This window comes from Neoarius graeffei, chromosome 13 (assembly GCF_027579695.1).
Source record: "Neoarius graeffei isolate fNeoGra1 chromosome 13, fNeoGra1.pri, whole genome shotgun sequence".
In the NCBI taxonomy this organism is placed as follows: domain Eukaryota; kingdom Metazoa; phylum Chordata; class Actinopteri; order Siluriformes; family Ariidae; genus Neoarius; species Neoarius graeffei.
The window spans coordinates 78,518,690-78,540,733 of record NC_083581.1 but is presented as its reverse complement, the minus strand read 5'-3'; the positions used below and the strand labels follow the sequence as shown (position 1 = coordinate 78,540,733).

The 22,044-nt window shown below is 42.7% G+C and overlaps 1 protein-coding gene across 8 annotated transcripts in view; it reads left to right on the top strand.

Moving 5' to 3' along the window:
• The window catches only part of LOC132897171 (ankyrin repeat and SAM domain-containing protein 1A-like), a 118,004-nt gene that overhangs the window by 39,367 nt on the left and 56,593 nt on the right, over positions 1-22,044 (top strand). For 6 of the 8 annotated variants that reach the window (XM_060938580.1, XM_060938579.1, XM_060938582.1 and 3 more), the window contains exons 2-5: positions 8,583-8,663; positions 8,791-8,947; positions 11,712-11,771; positions 21,651-21,953. In XM_060938580.1, coding sequence (XP_060794563.1) covers positions 8,583-8,663; positions 8,791-8,947; positions 11,712-11,771; positions 21,651-21,953 — 601 coding nt within the window. The remainder of the gene's footprint in view (positions 1-8,582; positions 8,664-8,790; positions 8,948-11,711; positions 11,772-21,650; positions 21,954-22,044) is intronic. The other 2 variants (XM_060938583.1, XM_060938584.1) reach the window with 1 other exon arrangement.

Below are 22,044 nucleotides of genomic sequence, written 5' to 3'. Positions count from 1 at the left end.
TCCCTTTTCTCTTTCTCTTTTGTGTCACTCGTGTAAGCAGTGAACATTTATGAATGTAAGTTGGAGATCCTTTAAGACATCATGCCAGGCTAACTCCTTTAAACTAGCTAACGCTTGTTAGCATTGATTGTGAATATAATTCTCTCAAATCTTTTATAAAATTAACTTTTGCGTAAGTTAGCAATCGAGAGCTAGCAGTGAACATTAATGAATATCTGAAAATCCGTCAGGTTAGTTGATGTAAGCTTGCTAACTACCATTAGCGGTGAAAATTATGAACACTTACGAATGTCTCGTCAGTGTTCACAAACGTCATGTCAAATTAGCGCATACGCACTTGCTAGTGTTTACAGTGAAGCTTTTGAACACTTATGAATATCCCCTGAAAGTCCTGTCAGGTTTTCTGATGTAAGCTAGATAACTAGCTTTAGCAGTGTAGATTATAAACATTTATGAGTACGAAAAAATCCACTCAGATATTCCAGGGCTCTCAAGTTTTGAAGTCAGTTCAGAGTGAGATTTGTCGGGAAGGGCAGGGGTGGTGCTGGTGAGGGCTGTCGGCGGCGGCGCACAGGGGGATGGGGGGGGGTTATGATTGGTGTTGTGTGTTAGTGGCAGATTTAGGTGGGGTTTACATTAGACCGTATCAGCGGATCATCAGATTAACGTTTTTAAAATGATTAGCGTGCACACAGCAACGCCAATACACGATTCACGTGCACACAGCAACACCAATACACGGATACGCTCGGCTCCACAGGCATCCTGCGCTCCAAATCACTCCGCCCTGAACAGCGAGTGCCCTCTGGAGGGTGCGCACTCCGGCCCTGCGCGCCTCACAGAGCGCGTGAGTGAAGCGCACGAGCAGTGATTCGGGACAAATAGCAGGAAGTGAAAGTCCGCGCCGTTTTTCAGCAGTCGCGTCACATGACCAACGTGGCATGACCAACGCCAGCGAATCAGGAAGGTGGATGTCACAGTGACGTTATCCAATGACGACGTCAGCTAGAGCTCAGCACAGCGTATCCTCGTTCCTCAATGTTTACACAGCACCGGATCAGATACGTAATGGATTGAATACGTGGGCCCTGGTGGATTCAAACTGTTCTGCCTGTGGAGTCGTTTCCCGGCGTTTTAATGTGAACGGACAGTGCATCCGCGACGAAAACGAGATGGATACGGTCTAATGTAAACACCACCTTAGAGGCCTTCAGTACGGGGGTAGGGGGCTCCCACTTGAAACCCAGTGATTCCAGGCCTGCCATTTTAACAGCCATGATTGAGAAGAGAGTTCCGTCAAGGGCAATGTGTAAACAGAAGCACGTAACAATCTACTACTATATCTGTATTTTGCAGTTTGGCAAGTACCCAGTAAAGGAAGAGATAAAATCACACTGAGTTTTCATTCAAGTGTGCAACACTAGGACTAAAAACAGGTGTCAAAAATAGCTGTTGAAATTAGCAAGGGTTCAAGATTGAAGTGGCGAGACAAGCTCACAGACTCTGGGCAAACTGATAGTTAACATTACACTGTGTGCACAATTATTAGGCAAGTTGTATTCCTGATGATTAATTTTATCGTTGAACAAATACAGTGCTCTCAGTCAATCCAAATTGTTAATAAACCTAAAACCAGAATGATTAACAAAGGAAAGGGGAGTTTAGGCCTTCTCAGGGGAATATACAAGTGTGCAGAATTATTAGGCAACATTTAGTGTGCAGAATTATTATGCAACTAAATGAAAAGCTTAAAGTTTCCCATCTCACTTGTTTATTTTAATTTTCAGTGTAACAAATAAACAATTCAGAATTAACAAATAAACACTTCTAGCATTTCAAAAATATTCAGTGACCAATATAGCCACCCTTCTTTTCAATAACTGCCATGAGCCTTCCATCCAGTCTGTTAGTTTTTTGATTTGTTGACGATCAACTTTTTGTGCAGGAGCAACCACGGCCTCCCAAATGCTATTCAGAGTGGTGTATTGTCTTCCCTCGCTGTAAATCTCATGCTTAAGAAGGGGCCACAAGTACTCAATAGGGTTTAAGTCAGGTGAGGAAGGGGGTCATGTCATTACTTTGTCATCTTTAAGGCCTTTGTGGGCTCGCCAAGCAGTGGAGTACTTGGGTGCATGTGATGGTGCATTGTTCTGCATAACAATCATGGCCTTCTTGAATGATGCAGACTTCTTCCCATACCACTGCTTGAAGAATGTGTCTTTTAGGCCCTGTCCACACGGCAACGGATTCAGGTGACTCCGATACAATTGCTTATCGTTTAGGCCTGGCGTCCACACGGCACCGGCGTTTTGGGTGCCCCAAAACGCAATCTTTTTGAGAACGGGTTCCAGAGTGGAAAGATCTGGCAACGTTGCCGTTGTGAAGTCGTCTGGATGAGTAAAACGGATTTGTTTACGATGACGTCACAACCACATGACTGTGAGTGCTTCACGCCGGGTAGAAGTGTAACGAATATCACCAGGAAAAAGCCTTACAGAGCACTAGTGAGAGTGAAACACGAGCTTGGATATTATTATTATTATGTTCAGTGTTAGTTCACAGTAGTAATGCAAGAAGCAGAATAGTGACAGTAATAGTGAAGCAAAAACATGCAATTGTACAAACACTGCAGCTCTACAGCAAAATATTCATTTATGAAATGGTCTGATTCTTAACACCAGTAGTGCCAATGAGCTTCTCATTGCGATGCGAGTTGTCAACAAATCCTATAACTTGGTTCATGAAACGCGCTTACAAAATATTTTCACTGTGAATATTTATTGTGTAATGGTGCAAAGTGAGAGAGAGAGAGAGTCAATCCCGCCAGCAAAAATAGAGAAAAAAAGAGCGATCTCACCTCTTCAGATGTGGGTTTAAGTCCTACAATACATTCCTCAAAAAGGGCGTAGAGGAGCAAATTAATCATTATTTAATTAGCATTCAATTTATTCCGGACCATTAAAGATGCCGCCTTCCGTGTAGAATCATAGGTCATCCTCGCCGCCATTTTGGAGAGGTCAAAGCGGAGAATAAAGATTAGCTGCGTTTAACTGTACCAACAGGTTTGCCATCCAAACGAGATCACATGGGATTACCTTTCACAGGTGAGACTGGAAAAATACTTTTCATTGTATTTGGTCATTATAATGTAATTTTACAAACAGATTTTCCTGACTTTGTGGCTAATATGCATCCTTACTTCTTCTATTGTTCTGGTGTCTCCGAAGGGACCGTCTTACAGCGCCCCTAGAGGTGTGGCATGTGTATTGCATCGTTTTCAGCAAGCGTTGCGTTGCCATATGGACCTGATATTTTACTGATTGTTGCCCATTTGGACGCGATATATTTTTAAATAACATCTCGTTGCCGTTGTCGTGTGGATGTAGCCTTAGAAACTGGCAGTAGGTTTGGGAGTTGATGTTAAGTCCATCTTCAACCTGAAATGGTCAAACTAGCTCATCCTTAATAATAGCAGCCCATGCCATTACCCCTCCACCACCTTGCTGGTGTCTGAGTCAAAGTGCCCTGTGTCCATTAGTTATCCAGCTATGGGCCCATCCATCTGGTCTATCCAGAGTCACTCTCATTTCATCCGTCCATAAAACCTTTGGAAAATCTGTCTTCAGATATTTCTTGGCCCAATCTTGACATTTCAACTTGTGAGTCTTGTTTAGTGGTGGTCGTGTTTCAGCCTTCCTTACCTTGGCCATGTCTCTGAGCACCGAACACCTTGTCCTTCTGGACACTCCAGGTCGGTTGCAGTTCTAGAATATTGTGGCACTGGAGGATAATGGGTTCCTGGTAGCTTCATGTTTAATCCTTCTCAAGTCTTTTGCGGTTAATTTGTGTCTTTTCTTCTCCACACATTTTTTGCGACCCTGTTGACTATTTGCAACAAAACGTTTGATTGTTCTGTGCTCACATTTCTATAGCTTAGCTATTTCAAGAGTGCTGCATCCCTCTGATAGGCATTTTACAATTTTTGTCTTTTCAGTGTCTGTTAAATCTCTTTTTTGGCCCATTTTGCCTGAGATAAAGAAGCTGCCTAATAATTATGCACACCTTAATATAGGGTATTAATGACTAGGTCACACCCTCCCTCATTACACAAATAAATACCACCTGAGAATGCTTAAATCCAATTAGCATTCAAGTGTATCTAGCTTGCGGTTGGAAAACATGCATAGAAATAATGGTAGGGTCAGAGTACTCACTTGCCTAATAATTGTGCACACAGTGTATTAGCTGGAGACAATATTCCCCAACATCAGCTCTCATAATTTTTGTGATGCAAGTACTAATTTCATTCAGGAAATACAAACTCGTATGATGAGATGATTTACTGTACTGTAGGCTACTCATCAAATATGGCGCTCTCGCGTCCTCCAGTGTGTGTCCGTCTGCACTTCACCGCATCGTCGTCTTCGGAAAGTTCACGTAAATTTTACCCGGATACAACTGTCAAGTGGGCGGCACGGTGGTGTAGTGGTTAGCGCTGTCGCCTCACAGCAAGAAGGTCCGGGTTCGAGCCCCGAGGCCGGTGAGGGCCTTTCTGTGCGGAGTTTGCATGTTCTCCCCGTGTCCGCGTGGGTTTCCTCCGGGTGCTCCGGTTTCCCCCACAGTCCAAAGACATGCAGGTTAGGTTAACTGGTGACTCTAAATTGAGCGTAGGTGTGAATGTGAGTGTGAATGGTTGTCTGTGTCTATGTGTCAGCCCTGTGATGACCTGGCGACTTGTCCAGGGTGTACCCCGCCTCTCACCCATAGTCAGCTGGGATAGGATCCAGCTCGCCTGCGACCCTGTAGAAGGATAAAGCGGCTACAGATAATGAGATGAGACAACTGTCAAGTGTTTTGCTCCTTTGCTGTGCTTATCCCACACTTGAAGGGTAATACCAATGCTGAACATTAAAACTGGAATTCACTCAAACAAGACCTTTTGTTCCATCTTTCCTTTTATTTTTTTCCTTTGCAGGTGAAAAACCTTAAAAGACAAACACCATCCATTTACCAATTTGCACAGTTTTTTTTCTTTTTATAAAAGCAGTTACACAAAAAATGATTATCAAAAGCTTAACATTAAATACATGTATGTGAAAATAGAATTTACTTTAACTTAAGACGGATTTTGAATGAATTGTTTCAATATAAATGCATCAAAATATTAAAATACATTTTAACCACAAGGGCCATAATGAATTAAGCAAGTTACTAAACCCAATAAATGAGTTACCAAGTCAAGCCAACCTACATATTTACAAACCATATCCACCATGAACATTTTAGCAATGAAATACTTTCAGCTCGTTTTAAACATGCACTGTATGCAAGTAGAAAAAGATGCATGCTTTTAAACCATGTCTTCACTGGCACCCAAGGATTCAGCGCAATAATAATATCCACGCATCAAACCACATCTAAACTGGGCCATTTCAAACATGAGACCAAGCAAGTCGCCACACCTTTTACCGGACCAAACAAAGCAAGTTGCAATAACCCTCACCAGCCAACAATTACACAAAGCACCATGTGAATATTTAAACCTTAAGACGCTACAAACACAAACATTTTGCCCGCATCTCACTGCCCCGTCAGCGCAACAATTTCCTCACATTCACAACAAAATAAAAATAACCGCGAGCTTACCGGCTGTCTGTTCAGATCTTAACTTCTACACAGCTTCACAAAATGCTCGGCAAGTGATGGAGTTTGTATTTCGCGCTGCAGCAGCCTATTTTTTTTGCTGTTCAGTCCTCGCACCCGTGTAGGCAGTCAGCATGTCGCTTTGTCCTCCTTGATTGCGCGCGGGTGAGTAATTAACGCGCGTGCATACCGGCTGACAAAGGGCGTTCGCCACGACAACAACAATGCTATTTTTTGATTGGCTGTTGGGTAGCTACATTTCTCAATTTATTGATCAGTGTGTGGCAGCTATTTCTGAACTCTGCGGGAAACCACTTGATGCCTGCTCTTCATCCACAGTTAAAAAATACAGGGATGTGATTTTTCCGCGAATTCGCGGAATTCCGCTTTTTTCACCTCAAAACTTGAAAAAAGTTTCTGATTTTTCCCTCAAATCCACATTCGTATCCTATTTGTTCCAACTTTGTTTGAAAGATGGCAGCCTCGGATTTGCATCTTTACGCCTCGATCACGGAGGCTGCCATCTTTCAACTCTTTGTTTGAAGCGAGCGCATTCATTGGTTGTTACAGAGCGATGGGCCAATCATGTACCTCGTTTCATCTCATTGACGCAATTACGTCATTGAGATGAAACGAGGTACGTGATTGGCCCATCGCTCTGTAACAACCAATGAACGCGCTTGTTAGATAGCTGTACGTAAGCTCGCTTCAAACAGAGTTGAAAGATGGCAGCCTCCGTGATCGAGCGTAAAGGTGCAAATCGAGTTAAAGAAATCGACAGAATAGTGAAAAACAAGTTCCGCTGGGAATGGTTGGAGAAAGAGGTTGCTACAGACGTTGGACATGAGACTGTGAGACATTTGTTCAGCGATTTCGTTCTTTGGGGGGAGGGCAGAGGTCTCTGGCTGTCAAGTTTGGGGATACTGGGACCTCCCCTGCCCGAGCTACGAGTGTCCAAAGTCGGGTTGGAGCCCGGGATAGAAACGAAACCTAAGCGGAGCGCCACGGCTCGCCTCGGGGTGAATTACGTCCCAAGGCGCGGGGCTAGCGGGCCCTGCCGTGCTGGTTCTTTGGGGGGGGGGGGAGTGAGTGAGTGAGAGTGTGTGTGTGTGTGTGTGTGTGAGAGAGAGAGTGTGTGAGAGAGAATGCGCGCGAGTGAGAGAGAGTGTGAGAGAGCGCGAGTGAGAGAGAGAGCGTGCGAGAGAGAGAGAGAGGGAGAGAGTGCGTGCGTGCGCGAGTGAGAGAGCGCGCGAGTGTGTGTGTGTCAGAGTTGCATGTTGACCATTAAATTGGCTTGAATTTGTTAATCATGACAAGTTTTTTCTTGTGTGTTTGCTTGCCATTTTAGTACAATTTTTAAGTCAGAAACCCCCAAAACCCAGGAGCTTCGGGGGGCTTCCCCCCTTGTCCCCCCACCAGGGTCCTGCCCTGGACCAGCTGGGGGCCTGTGGCCCCCAGACCCCCGACTAAAATTTTCAGATAATTTCACCAGCCCCAAATCACATCCCTGAAAATAGCGGTGCACCTTGGTGGGCGTGTCTTAGTAATTTCTGTGCGTGAGAGATACAAGGTGTGGCGCGTGAACTGCTTGAAATACGTGTGTCTCGCGCTCAATGCGTGAGACTTGAGAGCCCTGTTTCTGTCCTGTCAGGATAGCTCATGCAATCTAGCTATGTAGCGTTAGCAATAAATATTGTAAACGTTTATGAATATAACTTTAAAATCCTGTAATCTATCTATCTATAATTAATAGTTGAGGTTTTTGAACACGTATAAATCATGTCAGATTAACTCATAAAATTTAACTGTCAGGTTAACACTGGAGATTACAGCTATTTATGAATTTAATCTGAAAATCTTCTCATGTTAGCTTGTGTAAGCTAGCTACGTTGTGTCAGCAATAAATGTTTTTAAACATTTTTATGAATATCACATAAAAATCCTGTCAGGATTGTTGATGGAAGTTGGCTGTCTAGAGTTAGCAGCGAGGATTATAAATGTTTATGAATATAAACTGAAAATCCTGTCAGGTTCGCTCATGTAATCTAACGATCAAGAATTAACAGTGGAAATTTTGAGTGTGCGTGTAGAAAAAAACCTGAAAATCCGTCACAAATCATGTCAGGTTAACTCGTGTAAGTTAGCTGTCGAGTTAGCACTGAAGATTACAACTATTTATGAAATTAATCTGAAAATCCTGTCAGAAATCTCTTTTTAGCTTGTGTAAGCTAGCCATGTCATGTTAGCAGTAAATATTTTTAAACATTTTTATGAACATCACAAAAATCCTGTCAGGATAGCTGATGGAAGTTGGCTATTTAGAGTTAGCAGTGAGGATTATAAACATTTTATGAATATAAACTGAAAATCCTGTCAGGTTTGCTCATGTAATCTAACTATCGAGAATTATCAGTGGAAATTTTGAACATGTACGCGTGTATAAACTGAAAATCCTCTCAGAAATCACGTTCGAGATGCTCTTGTAAGTTAGCTGTCTATCGGTAGCACTGAAGATTACGAATATTACGAATATAATCTGAAAATCCTCTCAGAAATCCTGTCATGTTTGCTGACTTGTTCGCACTGAAGATTACAAATATTTATGAACATATGAAAATCTTCACAAATCATCTTTTAGCTTACATAAGCTAGCTTCATTGTGTTCACAATAAATATTTTTAAACATTTCTAAAAATCGCATTAAAATCCTGTCAGGATAGTTGATATAAGTTAGCTATCTGGAGCTGGCAGTGAGGATTATAAACATTTATGAATATAAACTGAAAATCCTGTCAGGTTAATTTGTGTAAGCTAACTATCGAGAGTTAAGACTGGGAATTTTGAACACGTACGTACGTATAAATGAAAATCCCTCCGAAGTCCTGTCGCGTTAGCTTATATAAGCTAGCTCACGAATAAACTGGTGTTTCTGTCTGCAGTATTTGGAGGGTCCCGAATGTGAACTGTGTGGACAGTAACGGATACACGCCCCTCCACCACGCCGCGCTGAACGGACACAGGTGAGTCCAGTGGGGTGAGACGGGTCAGAGGAGGCGGTTTATTATAAATATTTTATGTAGTTTCACCTCTTTTGCTTAGAATGTCTGTCTGTCTTTTTCATTGTATTTCTGTCTCCCTGTCCATCAGTGAGGTGGTGGAGCTGTTGTTGAAGAACGATGCTGTCACTAACGTAGCGGACAATAAGGGCTGCTATCCGCTTCACCTCGCTGCGTGGAAAGGAGATCAGCGCATCGTCCGGCTGCTCATCCACAAGGGGACATCGTATCCCAAACTCAATGAACAGGTTTGTTTTAATATGTCTGTCTGTCAAAGTCCAGAGCCAGAACACACCATTCCTGAGCTTATGGAGAGGATTGAATTTTATATCTTTCTCTCTTTCTGTCTGTCTCTCTTAAATTATCTGTATATTAAACTCTACCTGTCTGTCGTTCTTTCAAACGATCAGTTTGTCTGTAAATCCAAAGCTAGAAGAAACCCTTCCTGAACAGACAGGTGGATCTGATTTTTCTTTTCTCTTTAGCTTTCTCTCAGTCACTCCCAAACCATATCTCAACAGGTCACGGATTTATTTTTTTTATCTGTCTGTATATATATTTGTCAAACTGTCTGTCTGCCAAGATCTGTGACCTGCTGTGTCTTTCTGTCTGTTCCACTGTCTGTCCACAGCAAACTGTTCCTGAACAGATCCAGTGGGAAGGGTCTGACTTTTCTGACTGCCTCACTTTAAACCAAATATCTCTCTCTCTCCTCTCTCTCTCTCTCTCTCTCTCTCTCTCTCTCATGGAATCCATTTTGTGCCAAAATGTTCATACAATACTTTTGAAATATCAAACAAAAACGACAAATCAAAATACAAAAAAAGGTCAATTTTTTTAGACTGGCAAACAAATTATTCGTGTAATCGTGCAAAATATCAGTCTATTACTCTTCAGAAACCTTTTATTTTTGTTCCGCGTCTTTCTCAGTTTTGTTTGCCGTAATTTATTTTGGTTGCGATTCCAGCTTTCTCGTTTGCGCTCCCTGACTTTTTGCTTGCAGTTTTGGCACAAACTTCCCGTGTGGGCGGGCTGTCCAGGAATGCATTCCCATTGGCTAACTTGTGTTTGACTGACAGCTACGCTCAGCCATTCCCTACTCGGATTCTGGCGGACTGTTATTTACACTTTGTTGAATTAATTCAGTATCATAGTCGCCACTGAAGTCCACTCGATCCTTGTTTACCGTCAATGGATCGGTCACTCGTCAAACAGTCCGCCAGAATCCGAGTAGGGAATGGCTGAGCGTAGCTGTCAGTCAAACACAAGTTAGCCAATGGGAATGCATTCCTGGACAGCCCACCCACACGGGAAGTTTGTGCCAAAACTGCAAGCAAAAAGTCAGGGAGCGCAAACGAGAAAGCTGGAATCGCAACCAAAATAAATTATGGCAAACAAAACCGAGAAAGACGTGGAACAAAAATAAAAGGCTTCTGAAGAGTAATAGACTGATATTTTGCACGATTACACGAATAATTTGTTTGCCAGTCTAAAAAAATTGACCTTTTTTTGTATTTTGATTTGTCGTTTTTGTTTGATATTTCAAAAGTATTGTATGAACATTTTGGCACAAAATTGATTCCATACTCTCTCTCTCTCTCTCTCACACACAATCCAGAGCGGAGGGGGAGTATTTAATTCGGTCTTTCTGTCTCACTGTTTCACTGTCTCTGTGAACGTCTATCTCGCTGTCTCTCTTAAACTGTTTATCTGTCTCACTCTCAGTCCGTCTGTCCCTCAAAAGCTGGAATGAAACAGATGGACCTGTTGTCTGTCCACAACAAACCACTCCTGAACAGATGAGGACAATCTTTTTATCTGTCAAACTGTCTCTCTCCATCTGTCTGTTTACAGCGGTGCTTGAAAGTTTGTGAACCCTTTAGAATTTTCTATATTTCTGCATCAAAATGAAATAAAAAAAAAATCATCAGATTTTGTGGCTGTTTGTCATTCAGTTGCCGCTGATTGAAAAACACCTCATTTGTGATCAATGAGTTAAATTGCATTTAGTCATATTCTCAATTTAATGTTATTTTACATTTTTTAATTTTAATATTATATCTTCTATAAGACTTTCTTGATATATTTCATATTTACCTATTATAGTAGTTCAGTGGGTTTTTAGTATTTTTAATTGATATTTTATTAGTTGAAATGCATTTGTGACCAGTCTTTAACTCATTGTACATATCGAAGACTCAATAAAGCTTTGAATTGAATTTATGCATTGAATTCTAATTTCACTTCCAGACGAACCGCTAATTCTAGAGTTTCACATACTTCTGACACTCACTATGCGTTATTGAGGAAAACGATCCAATAAATACATGATCAAGTGTAATATTTTTGTTTAAATGGATTCTCTTAACTTTTAGGACTGGTGTAAATTCTGATGGTGTTTTTGGTCATATTTATGCAGAAAATTTGAAAGGCTTCACAAACTTTGAAGCACCACTGTATCTGTTTGTCTCATCAGTTTGTCCAAACCGAGAGCAAAGCATTTCTGAGGAGAGGTGGAGAATGATTGTGTATGTCTGTCTAAAGCCAGAGCAGATTGTGAGACTTTGAAATGGCGTTTCTGTCTGTCTGTCTGTCTGTCTGTCTCACTCACTCTGTTTTTTTGGCTTAGTCCAATCCTCTGAGGAGTGTCCAGTCCACTTGTGTTTATTTTTCAGGGTGTGTGTGTGATATTAACAGCCTCATGCTCAGTGTTGGAATGTGTTACGATGCTGATGTTAGGCTGCTGTGCATTTACTGTCTCACCATCATTCATTTTTTCCTTATTAATGATTTCTCCTCCCTCATTTTTAGTTAAAATGACTCAAAATGAAATGAGCGCATCAGCATGAAATTCATAATAAATTAAACAGCTAATCAAAAATGAACACTCACTTGTTTCATTTCATTTTCAGCCATTTCCTGCTTTGTAGTGTTTCTTTGCCATCGATTAATCATTAATCCTGTGTGTGAGACGTTTGACTTCATCTCCATCCTGTTCTTTTCCTCCACCAGACTCTAGACCACAGAGAATTCAAACGCTGTGGCCCATTTGACCCCTATATTAATGCCAAGGTGTGTACCCAAGCTCTGCCTGAGCTCTGAACCCTGACCTCTGAACTTTACGCATGCGCTCTCGCTTTGTTGACCTCGCTTGGGTGTGTGTGTCTCCTGCTCAAGTCTGATTCGCCTTTTCTCAATTATCCAGCGTCATGGCATTGACAAAAAAAAAAAAAGATTGAATCCATGTTGTAAGAAGGTGGTAAGTGGTGTATTGCAAAAATCCCTGTGCGATGGAATGTTCCAGTTTGTCTCGGACACTCATGGCCTCCTTGTTCATTCAGTCAGAGATGCAGTTCTGAGTGTTGGAAGTGTTTTGGTATTGGAAAAGTTCTGGAATTATTTATTTTAAAATCATGTGTAATAAATGGAGGATATGACACGGTTGCACGAAGATGTGAAGTTTATCTCCGAGTGGTGAACATGTACATGAGTAAAAATATTTTCAACACAAGAAGGTAAACTTCATATCTTTGCTCCACTGTGTATTGTGCTTTATATTATATGGACACGTCCACAAAAAACAAACAAAAATACATAAGTTAATCAAAAGAATTTAAATTTTGAGCCGGTTTGCCATTTTGCCAATGTGCGTCTAGTCAGTGGGAAAACACTGGGAGTGGCGTCATCGGAGTGAAATATCGGTGATTATTATCCATGGAATAAAACATGTTCTATTCCCTTCTAGTGGGTTTCATTCATTTGGTTTGATAGCATGCAATATTGTTAGCATATCGCTTATCCTACGTGTATTACGTCACGCTACCCAATGGAGAATGAGCGTTGAATATGGTTTACGATATTGCATGGTTGTCAAGACAACGATGTCACACATGGAGATGTAAAACTTCCACGCTAGCGAGCGACTGTGATCATTTGTAAACAAACATGGCCGCCAGGTTTGCTTCGTTAAATACAGAAGATTTTGAAAGAGACGCTTTGAACACCCAAAAGGAATGTGTATATATTATAATAATAATAATAATAATAATAATAATTGGCTGGCTTTTAATGTTGAACCGGTTCGCCATTTCGACATGTGTCTAGTCAGCGGGAAAACACTGGGAGTGACGTCATCGGAGTGAAATATCAGGAATTATTATCCATATAGGACACTTTTTCCATGGAATAAAAACGTGTTCTATTCCTTTCTAGCGTGTTTCATTCATTTGGTTTGATAGCATGCAGTATTGTTAGCATATCACTTATCCTACGTGTATTACGTCACTCTACCCAATGGAGAATGAGCGTTGAATATGGTTTACGATATTGCATGGTTGTCAAAACATGACGTCACAAATCAGAGACGTAAAACTTCCACGCTACCAAGCGACTGTGACAATTTGTTAACAAACATGGCCGCCAGGTTTGCTTCATTAAATACAGAAGATTTTGAGAGAATTTTGAAAAAGACGTGTTGAACACCCGAAAGGAATGTGTATGGATGATGATGATGATGATGATAATAATAATGGCTTTTTTCGTGGTCTATCAGATATATTCCATTCAGCTACTCATCTTTGACTCGTTCAGTATCATGCTCGCTGAATGGAATATATCTGATAGACCACAAAAAAAAGCCAAACAATATTATTTAAACATGTCGCTCAGATCTGTGATGTATTTCGTATGAAAATGTGAGTTTTTCAACACGAGAAGATAAACTTCATATCTTCAAGCCAACATGTGATTTTCTTTTTATTATATCGACACATTCACAAACAAAAAGTCCCCAAATTTATCAAAACAATTCATCGATTTCCTCACGAGTGACACAAATCTCTGTCACGGTTCTGAATCTCCACCTCCTAGATGGAGTTTGTATGAAAAATACGAGTGGTGTATTTCCCAGTCAAACACTCGTCTCCATATTATAATTGAATGTATGTGTCTAGACATTCGAGTTCTTCACCAACCTTGGCAAACCATGTCTTCATGGAGCTGGCTTTGTGCACAGGAGCACGGTCGTGCTGGAACAGGTTTGGGCCTCTGAGTTCCAGTGAAGCGAAGCTCTAATGCTGTAGTATTTAGATGTTCTGTATAGTTCCGTTGAACAGTTTGACGAAGACGCACGTATGGGTGTGATGGCCTAGCCTGGGCCCACCCATCGTAAGTGTGACGCAACACGAGGGCCTGTTGCGAACTTAGTCTGGCAAGGCAAGCTATCTCCAGCTCTTCCAAGCTCCCGAAAAATCGGGAGCCAATCAACTTTGAGCATCTCCAACGGCCCTGGGAAGAGGCGTGTTCAAGGCAGTGACACAGTAGAACTGCGACCAGAAGCCATAGATTGTTTACAGAATCTATGCCGGAAGCGCTTCATTCACTAGAAACATTACGAACATGGAGCAGCGGCAAGCCTTTGACACAGCGGTAGATGCTGTATTGAAAGCATTCAACGGGAAGTTCTCATTGAAAACGGAGCAAAGAGCAGCCCTGGAGGTATTTATCTTCTTCCTGTTACTCAAGCAGTTTCCGTCACGTCACATACGTCAGAGGAAAGAGTGATGTGATTGGTTTAAGCTTCGTCACAGCCTTTTCTGGCTTCGACCAGTAGCAAACTGAGGCATTTCAGGGAGGCGGGTCAACCACGGGCTCTGGGAAACGCTTGGGCTTAATATCTTTGCCAGACCAAATGCTCGCAGAGCTTTGAAGTTGCGTTAGCCAGACAAGTGATGGCCAGGTGTCCACATACTTTTGGCCATACTTGTAGGATATTATCATAAGCCTTTCATCTGAAGACACTACGGTCAACAGCAACACAAGGTGTATAGTAGTGGAGTAACATTAGCTTATGTGCGTGTTGATTTTATTAAAAGGTATTTTCTTCATAGTTGTGTGTTTATGACGAAGCGTACAGTTCGAAGCCTTTCTCCAGCTCTGCGAGTGTTCTGATAGATAATGGAAATGTCCCTCACCGCCGTTTTGTTCAGGAGGTTTTACAGACACTGAGTGAAAATACCGTGTTTACAAGTGGAGTGGATCGATAGAAAGCTGGATCCTGACTTATGTTCTAACTTGCTTACATACTTGCGTACTAACTTATTTATGAACGTATGCACTACTTTGTTTACGTACTAACTTGCTTGCATGCATGCGTACTTGCTTACAAACTTGTGTACTAACTTGGACACTAACTTATGTATGAGCATACTTGTATATGTACTTGTGTACTAACTTGCGTATGTACTTGCTTATGAATGTGCGTACTAACTTGCTTGCGTACGTGCTTATTTACTTACATACTTGCATCCTGGCGTAATTAGTTACTTGCGTGTGTACTTGCGTACTGACTTGTGTATGTAATAAGTTATGAACGTACGTACTTGCTTGCATACATGCTAACTTGTGTGCGTACATACATACTGACTTGCGTACTAACTTAATTACATACGTACTTGCGTATGTATTTACTTACGTAATTACTTCCTTTTGATTTATCCACCCCGAAGGAAATGAAGGCGTCCAGTAGCTTCTCTGAAGACAAAGACAGGAAGATGATTGTGAGATGATTCCAGATTCTTGGAAGTGGTTCAGTAGGATGCTCTGGCAGAATGAACCCGGAGTCGTATTATCGTGTTTTATAGTAGTTAAGGTTAATGAAAAGGGAACGTACAGGATGCCTCTGTTGTAAATCGTGTAAATGTCTCCATTCGCATTATTGTGTCAAATGGAAGGTTTAGCTCACCAAAATTAAATAAAGTTTGAGTTCGTGGAGAATTCACGTGTGTGAATTGTGTGGCACAAACTCTGACACAGTTAAATGCTGAAATTATGCAACATCGATATTCAGACTTCCCACGCAACATGTGGATTTAAGTGCCATTCCAAAGTTGCGAAGGAATTCCACACACATGGTGTAGATTGCCTTAAAAGTGACCTAATGTACCCCTTTCCCACATACTGACACCGTTCCCCGAGGTCGTAACCAAGTGTCTGTGGTGTGCTTTGGTCAAAATACCACAAAGATAAATCACCGTAGCTCCTCCCCCTGCCGAAACAGCGCTGTTCAAAACGGCGGAGTTGAGAAGCGGCCTGTTCCTTTAAATGATAACGAGCCACTGCTCCCCCACCCCCTTTCCACTGGCCAATCGGGGAGCACTGTCTTTATGAATATTCATTCGCAAGGGCAGTTCCCAGGCCATGACTGGAGATGCTTAGTTGAGGAGGCGGGATTATTCTAACGAGCTCCACTTGTGATGGAGAAAGAGGAGCCGAATCTGAGCGGCTTGTTGAAGCTCAAGTTTTCTGAAATAAGCAGCTCGAAAGAAACTGACTGGGTGTTTTATTTCAGAGTTTGTGCGTTCATTGGCCCTCCAGAGACCCAAATAGACGTGCACAAGCACTGAACGTGAGGTTTTCATAACATTTCTCCTTTAAACAGAGGCATGTCTTAAGATACGTGAGATTCTGACCTTGAATGGAACCCCCCCCTTTTTTTTTTTTTTTTAAAAACACAATGTTAAATTGCTGAAATGTACACAGCGAGCTGTAAATACACTCCGAAAATGCTATGGAATGTAATTTGAGGTCCGTATTCAATCAATCAATGACACTGTTGAAAACATTGAATAATATTGTCACTTTAAAGTCCAGTAAACATTTATTCACACCATGGAGAGGAACGGAATCCGAGACGCTGCTCATCACGAGTACGCAGTTTTATGGATGAAGTTAGAATTTAACAAACACAAGCCATGCATTATTCATGCTTAAATCTGCTCAGTAGTCCATCTCTCACACACACACACACACACACACACACACACACACACACACACACACGGAGAGAGGAAGGCTGGAAGCTTTTCCATGTTTGTCTGTATGCATCATCATCAAAGAGTGTGTGTGTGTGTGTGTGTGTGTGTGTGTGAGAGAGAGAGAGCACTTTGCTTGTTAAAATGAGAGGTGATGTGTATCCATGGTAACTGTGTCATAGCTGATGTGGTCAGATAGAAAGAGACACGGAAGGAAAACGGATGATGAAGAAATGGAGATGGACAGATATGATTGTGCTTTTTTATTAGGGTGTGTGCGTGCACATCTGCACGCGCGTGCACTTTCAATGCTGCTTCCCCTTCGGCTTATAGTGATGTAAATTCCCCCCAAGAGCTTGTGTTGATGATGTAAGAGGTTCATAGTCGTATAGCAGAGGTCGTGTGTGTGTGTGTGTCCCATGTATGCATGTGCGCAAACACACAAGTATGGCAGACCTTAAAGCAAAACACCAAGCGAGAATCTTGGGTTCTTGTTGTGTAGGTTCTGAAAATCTTGCTCCAAAGGCGTTTTTGATGCACTGTTTATTGGCCTGACGCTTTTTGATGACATCATACCCTCAGTCTTGTTGGTTCTTGTTGGGTGATAGATATCATGGGATTCTTCTTCTCGTTTGGGAGCATAAGCTCGCAGGTTTCTCTCGTGTTGTGACATGCTGCGAAGTTCAACACTCTCGCACTCTTTCTCACATATACACGCTCATTTTCTCACTTCCACTTTGACACACAGGCAGGCAGGCAGACTCCCTCTCTCCTGAAGTAAATCTGATGGTGTGCGTCTGTACATCCGTATATTACTGACACTTCTCTGAATGTAGCTCTGCATTGCTCTCTGACTTATGGGGATGACATCAGAGCAGGGTCAGAGGTCACTCTGTACAAAAGGAGTCATATGATGATGGATCATCGTGGGTTAATCCGTCATACCGTCTGAGAGTAACTGATTCATTTCATCTTGGTGTTATAATATCTATAGAAGAGAGATCTCCTGCAGTAGACTGTCGTCCTTCCCGTCCCAGCATTCTGTCATTCGGTGTCCAGTCGCAGGGAGATGAGGAGGAGGATGATGATGTACTGTATGTACAGTATAATGCAATGCAGTGGTCCCTTTTTTTTTTTTAATCTTATGGATCAGATCACAAAGTTGAGGGGTTATTTTTGAAGAAAAGGGACAGATGAAATAAAATAGATCTGAAATGTCTGGAAAAATGAACAGACGTTAAGAGCGTCTCTGTATGAGGGTGAGTCAAATCGAAACCTTAAAAACAAAGTGATTTTTATTTCCTGTCGGTATCCAGACACTGGAACACTTCCACTGAACAATTATGTCAAAATGTTTGACACGTTTTAAACAATGAATGCAAGATGAGAGGTTTTCATCTGACCTGCGCTTGTAAATGATTCAGTTTGAGTTGCGCCCTCTAGTGGGGACCTGAAGCTGTGCAGACAATTTCACAACATTCACAGTGACGCGGGCTTTGATAGGGTCAACATGATTTCTTCTCATTCGTGTGTGTGTGTGCGCTAGTCTCTCACAGCTCCAAACACACCTGTGTAAGTCGTGTTGCTTGGGGAGAACAGTAACCCGGGCTGCGGGAGTCGTTGGATTGGGAAATGCCACAGCAGTGTGCTGCAGCTCTATTATGATTCATTATATTTATGCTCTCAAAACACTGATACTCCTTATAAGTTGTGTGTGTGTGTGGGGGGGGTTTCAAAAGTTCAGTTTAATCAGGAGAAAACCGCTTTAATTAGCAGTGAACTCTGACCAGATGTAAATTGGTCGTCACACACGTGCAGGTGTAATTAGCGCTTTCCTCAGTTAAGTCTTTTATGTTGTATTTTTGAACCACAGCGTTCTCTGGACAGTTCATCTGTTCATCTGTTTTGTCGCCATTTTTAATTATTCTGGGAATTCTGAAGAACCATTTCTGTCACGAGTAGCGTTATTACCGCAGTTATATCCTGCACACAAAGGAGGCGTCGTCTTTCTTCAAAGGTAATGAAATCAAAAAGTCCCGATGGTGTGAGCTGCTGCAACGCAGTGTTGTAGTCGAGTCACTAAACCTCGAGTCTGAGTCCAGTCTCGAGTCCCCAGTGTTCGAGTCTGAGTCATTCAAGAAAATTTCGAGTCGAGTCCGAGAACCAGACTCCATCCACACCATGTGACGGTGGCTGTTGCTGCCTTTATGTGAAAGCGTCTCTGCTACTGTGTCGGACTAGAGCTGGGCATACACTGTGCAATTTTTGGCCCGATTTTGACACGATTTTCACTCGTGCGACTATTTTGGAGATCGGGCCGAGTTTTGTTTCAATCGTGCGTCTCGGATCGTGTAGTATACATGGGGTAACGACAAGCGATTAACACCTCACGACCTCCTCCCGATCGATCGGATGAAAATCAAACCTGTTTGAAATCCTGAGCATTGCATCTGAGCATCGCATCGTATAGTGTGAGAACAGGAATCGTAAGCTGCGTGCTGTTTACCCCTGCGATTCACTTGTACAGTGTGAGCAGCAGCTGAATACCGCGATTGAAAAAATCACAGTGTATGCCCAGCTTAACATAACTGCGCAACTGCCCCATTTTAGTGAACAGGCTACGGGTAAAAAGCTAGTTCATTGCTCAGCAAGCCCCGCCCACTATCAATAGAGCAATGAACACAGCGTGTCACTTCCTTCTCTGGGTGGAGTCTCGCCAAATGATGATTGAAGTTCGAGGTCGTCCCCGTCGTCCCCTCGATAGTTCTTCTACATATGGAACACACAGCAGTGCATTTTTTCCCACTGCACGAGAAGTCTGTATTAGCAAAGCGGACAACCCTAGCGGCGTCTCTCCAGGCATTTTAGCGCCATTAATGTTAGTTTGTTCCTGAACATGACGTATGAACAGGTGAATGTGCTTCTCTTGCACAAAATTTGCATAAAATTAATGTAGATATAAATATCTTATGCCAGATTATTATGGCATGTTACAAAAAAATAAAGAAAAAAAATCCAAGTCCTCGTCTCCAGTTTACGAGTCCGAGTGCAGTTAATGCACGAGTCTGAGTCACGAGTCCTTAAATTTAGGGCACGAGTCAGACTCGAGTACTACAAGCCTGACTCTCACATGAAGCGCCGCTGTCTTGGTTTTTGTTTTCCTCCAACATGGTGGACTTCCAGTTTGGAAAATAAGTGTGATGTCACATGCACACGAAGAATGGGCTTCTTGCGCACGCGCGCACACACACACACACACACACACACACACACAGAGGCTGCTATGGGGTTTGTGTCACTTGAAATGAATCAGTGAAATGATAATCTTACGAGAGCAAAAGAATCGTTATTCAAGTCACTCACATCTACTTTGTCTTTAAGTCAAATCAATTTTGTGCAAATTAATTTCACACCCAGCATTGATTTACCAACATTATCATTAATGATCATAAACTGCTGTCTGTCTCGGGCCTGCTCCTCCTCTGCTGTCTTCCTCTGCTACATGGTGTTTGAGTCTCTCTCTCTCTCTCTCTCTCTCTCTCTCTCTCTCTCTCTCTCTGGTGATGGGGCAGAATGGACACACTGGTGTATGAGCTCGGGTTACATCTGTTCTGGGGTTGGTGCCTTTTGAAGAACCATCTCTGCATTTCCGTTAGCTTTAGAACATTACATCGTTGAGTGTGGGTGTGGACTAACATACAGCGTAAAATAACAATTATTGATGACTGTAACCTCCTTTATAAGCAACAGTCAACCACAGGACCACAGACTTGTTTGTTTTTATTATGCAACCTGTTTGTAGGTTCTTCGACATCGTTAGTGTTCATAACTGAGGGTGGATTCAGACCAGGATAGTTCGATAGTTCACTTGCTTTGGTCCGAACCAAATGTGTTTTTTTTATTTTTTCATTTTGGTGCGGTTCGCTTTCACACTGTACATTTTAGTAAGCGGACCAAAATCTGTCAGCAAAGCCACGCGCCCTGAGGCCGTTCAGCTATTGGTCAGAGACGACACGCGCACAAAGCGTTAAGTTCAAAAGTAGTCACGGAGGATAGCGCTGATGAGCGCACATCATGTTGTGACCGTTCTGGCTCTTCACGCAAGTCGCTAGTACCGCCACTTTTTGAAAGAATGTCCCTGATTTTAATGTCGGTCTGACGGAGTTTCTTCACTTTTAGCCGACATTGTTCTGGGGAGCGCGTGAACCCCTTCTCCTTCATTTTCTCACTGAATACAGCAAACACGTCGGCATTTTTGTGTGTTCTCTCCAAAAGCTCAGATATGTGGACATCTGCCCAGATATCCACAAGGGTGCGCGTTTCTTCCTCGGCCCACGTTTGCCCCCTACTCATTTTTTGTACTCTGTAGTCTAGCCTACCACTGGTCTGAATGACTGAACGACTGTTGTAAGGTTCCCTTGACAACCGAAACAGTGTTTGCACTTTGCGGTGGAGTGTCAAGACTCTGTTTCCCATAATGCTCGACAAACGACGGAAGCTCCCGAGGTACAAAAAAGCAAAACTGTCGGATTAGGTCCGGTCTGCTTTCACACCTCCAAAAGATCCGCACCAGAATTCCTTTGGTCCGGACCGAGTCCGACCTTGCAGCTCGGTCTCGGTCCGCTTGTTTGGTCCGGACCAGAGTTCGGTGGTTTGTATTCAGACCAACCCAAAAGGTCCGGAGCAAGGGAAATTTGGGTCGTTTGGTCCGGACCAAACAATGTAGGTGTGAATACGCCCTCACACTCTGTCGCACTTGTGAGTAAACCATCTGGTTCTGACATTTTATTTATGAGTATCGGGATTTTTAAAAAGTTGAATGTTTTTGTCACTATTTTATCCGGAGCCATGTAAATTCTTAGCTCAAGTTGTCTTGGATATGAAATAACTCCGCCCCCAAAGCCCTTGGCTGCGGTTTCGGATCGGCGGTATTTTGATGCTCGAACTGAAGCAGTTTTTAACACTATTGTGGTGGAAAAGTATGAAATGGTTCCCGATGAGGCACCGACTCTGGGACCAGCGTTAACCTGGGAAGAAAGGCTTAAAGAACAATACGCAACAACCAAGGAATGTTCTTTTGTCTTTCTTACTCCTCCTTGATTCCTGTTTGTATCTCTCCCTCATTCTTGTGTGTCTGTAGAACAATGATAATGAGACCGCTCTGCACTGTGCGGCGCAGTACGGACACTCGGAGGTGGTGCGCGTGCTGTTGGAGGAACTGACCGACCCCACCATGAGGAACAACCGCTTCGAGACTCCACTGGATCTCGCTGCACTCTACGGTCGCCTCGAGGTCGTCAAGCTGCTACTGTGTGCTCACCCCAACCTGCTCAATACACACACACACACTCTCTCACACACACCGCTCCATCTCGCCGCACGCAACGGCCACCTTCCTGTTGTAGAGGTGCTGCTCAGCTCCGGAATGGACATCAACTACCAGGTGAGTTTCACACACACACCACACACACCACACACACACACCACACACACACACACACACACACACACACACACACACAATCACTATTAAA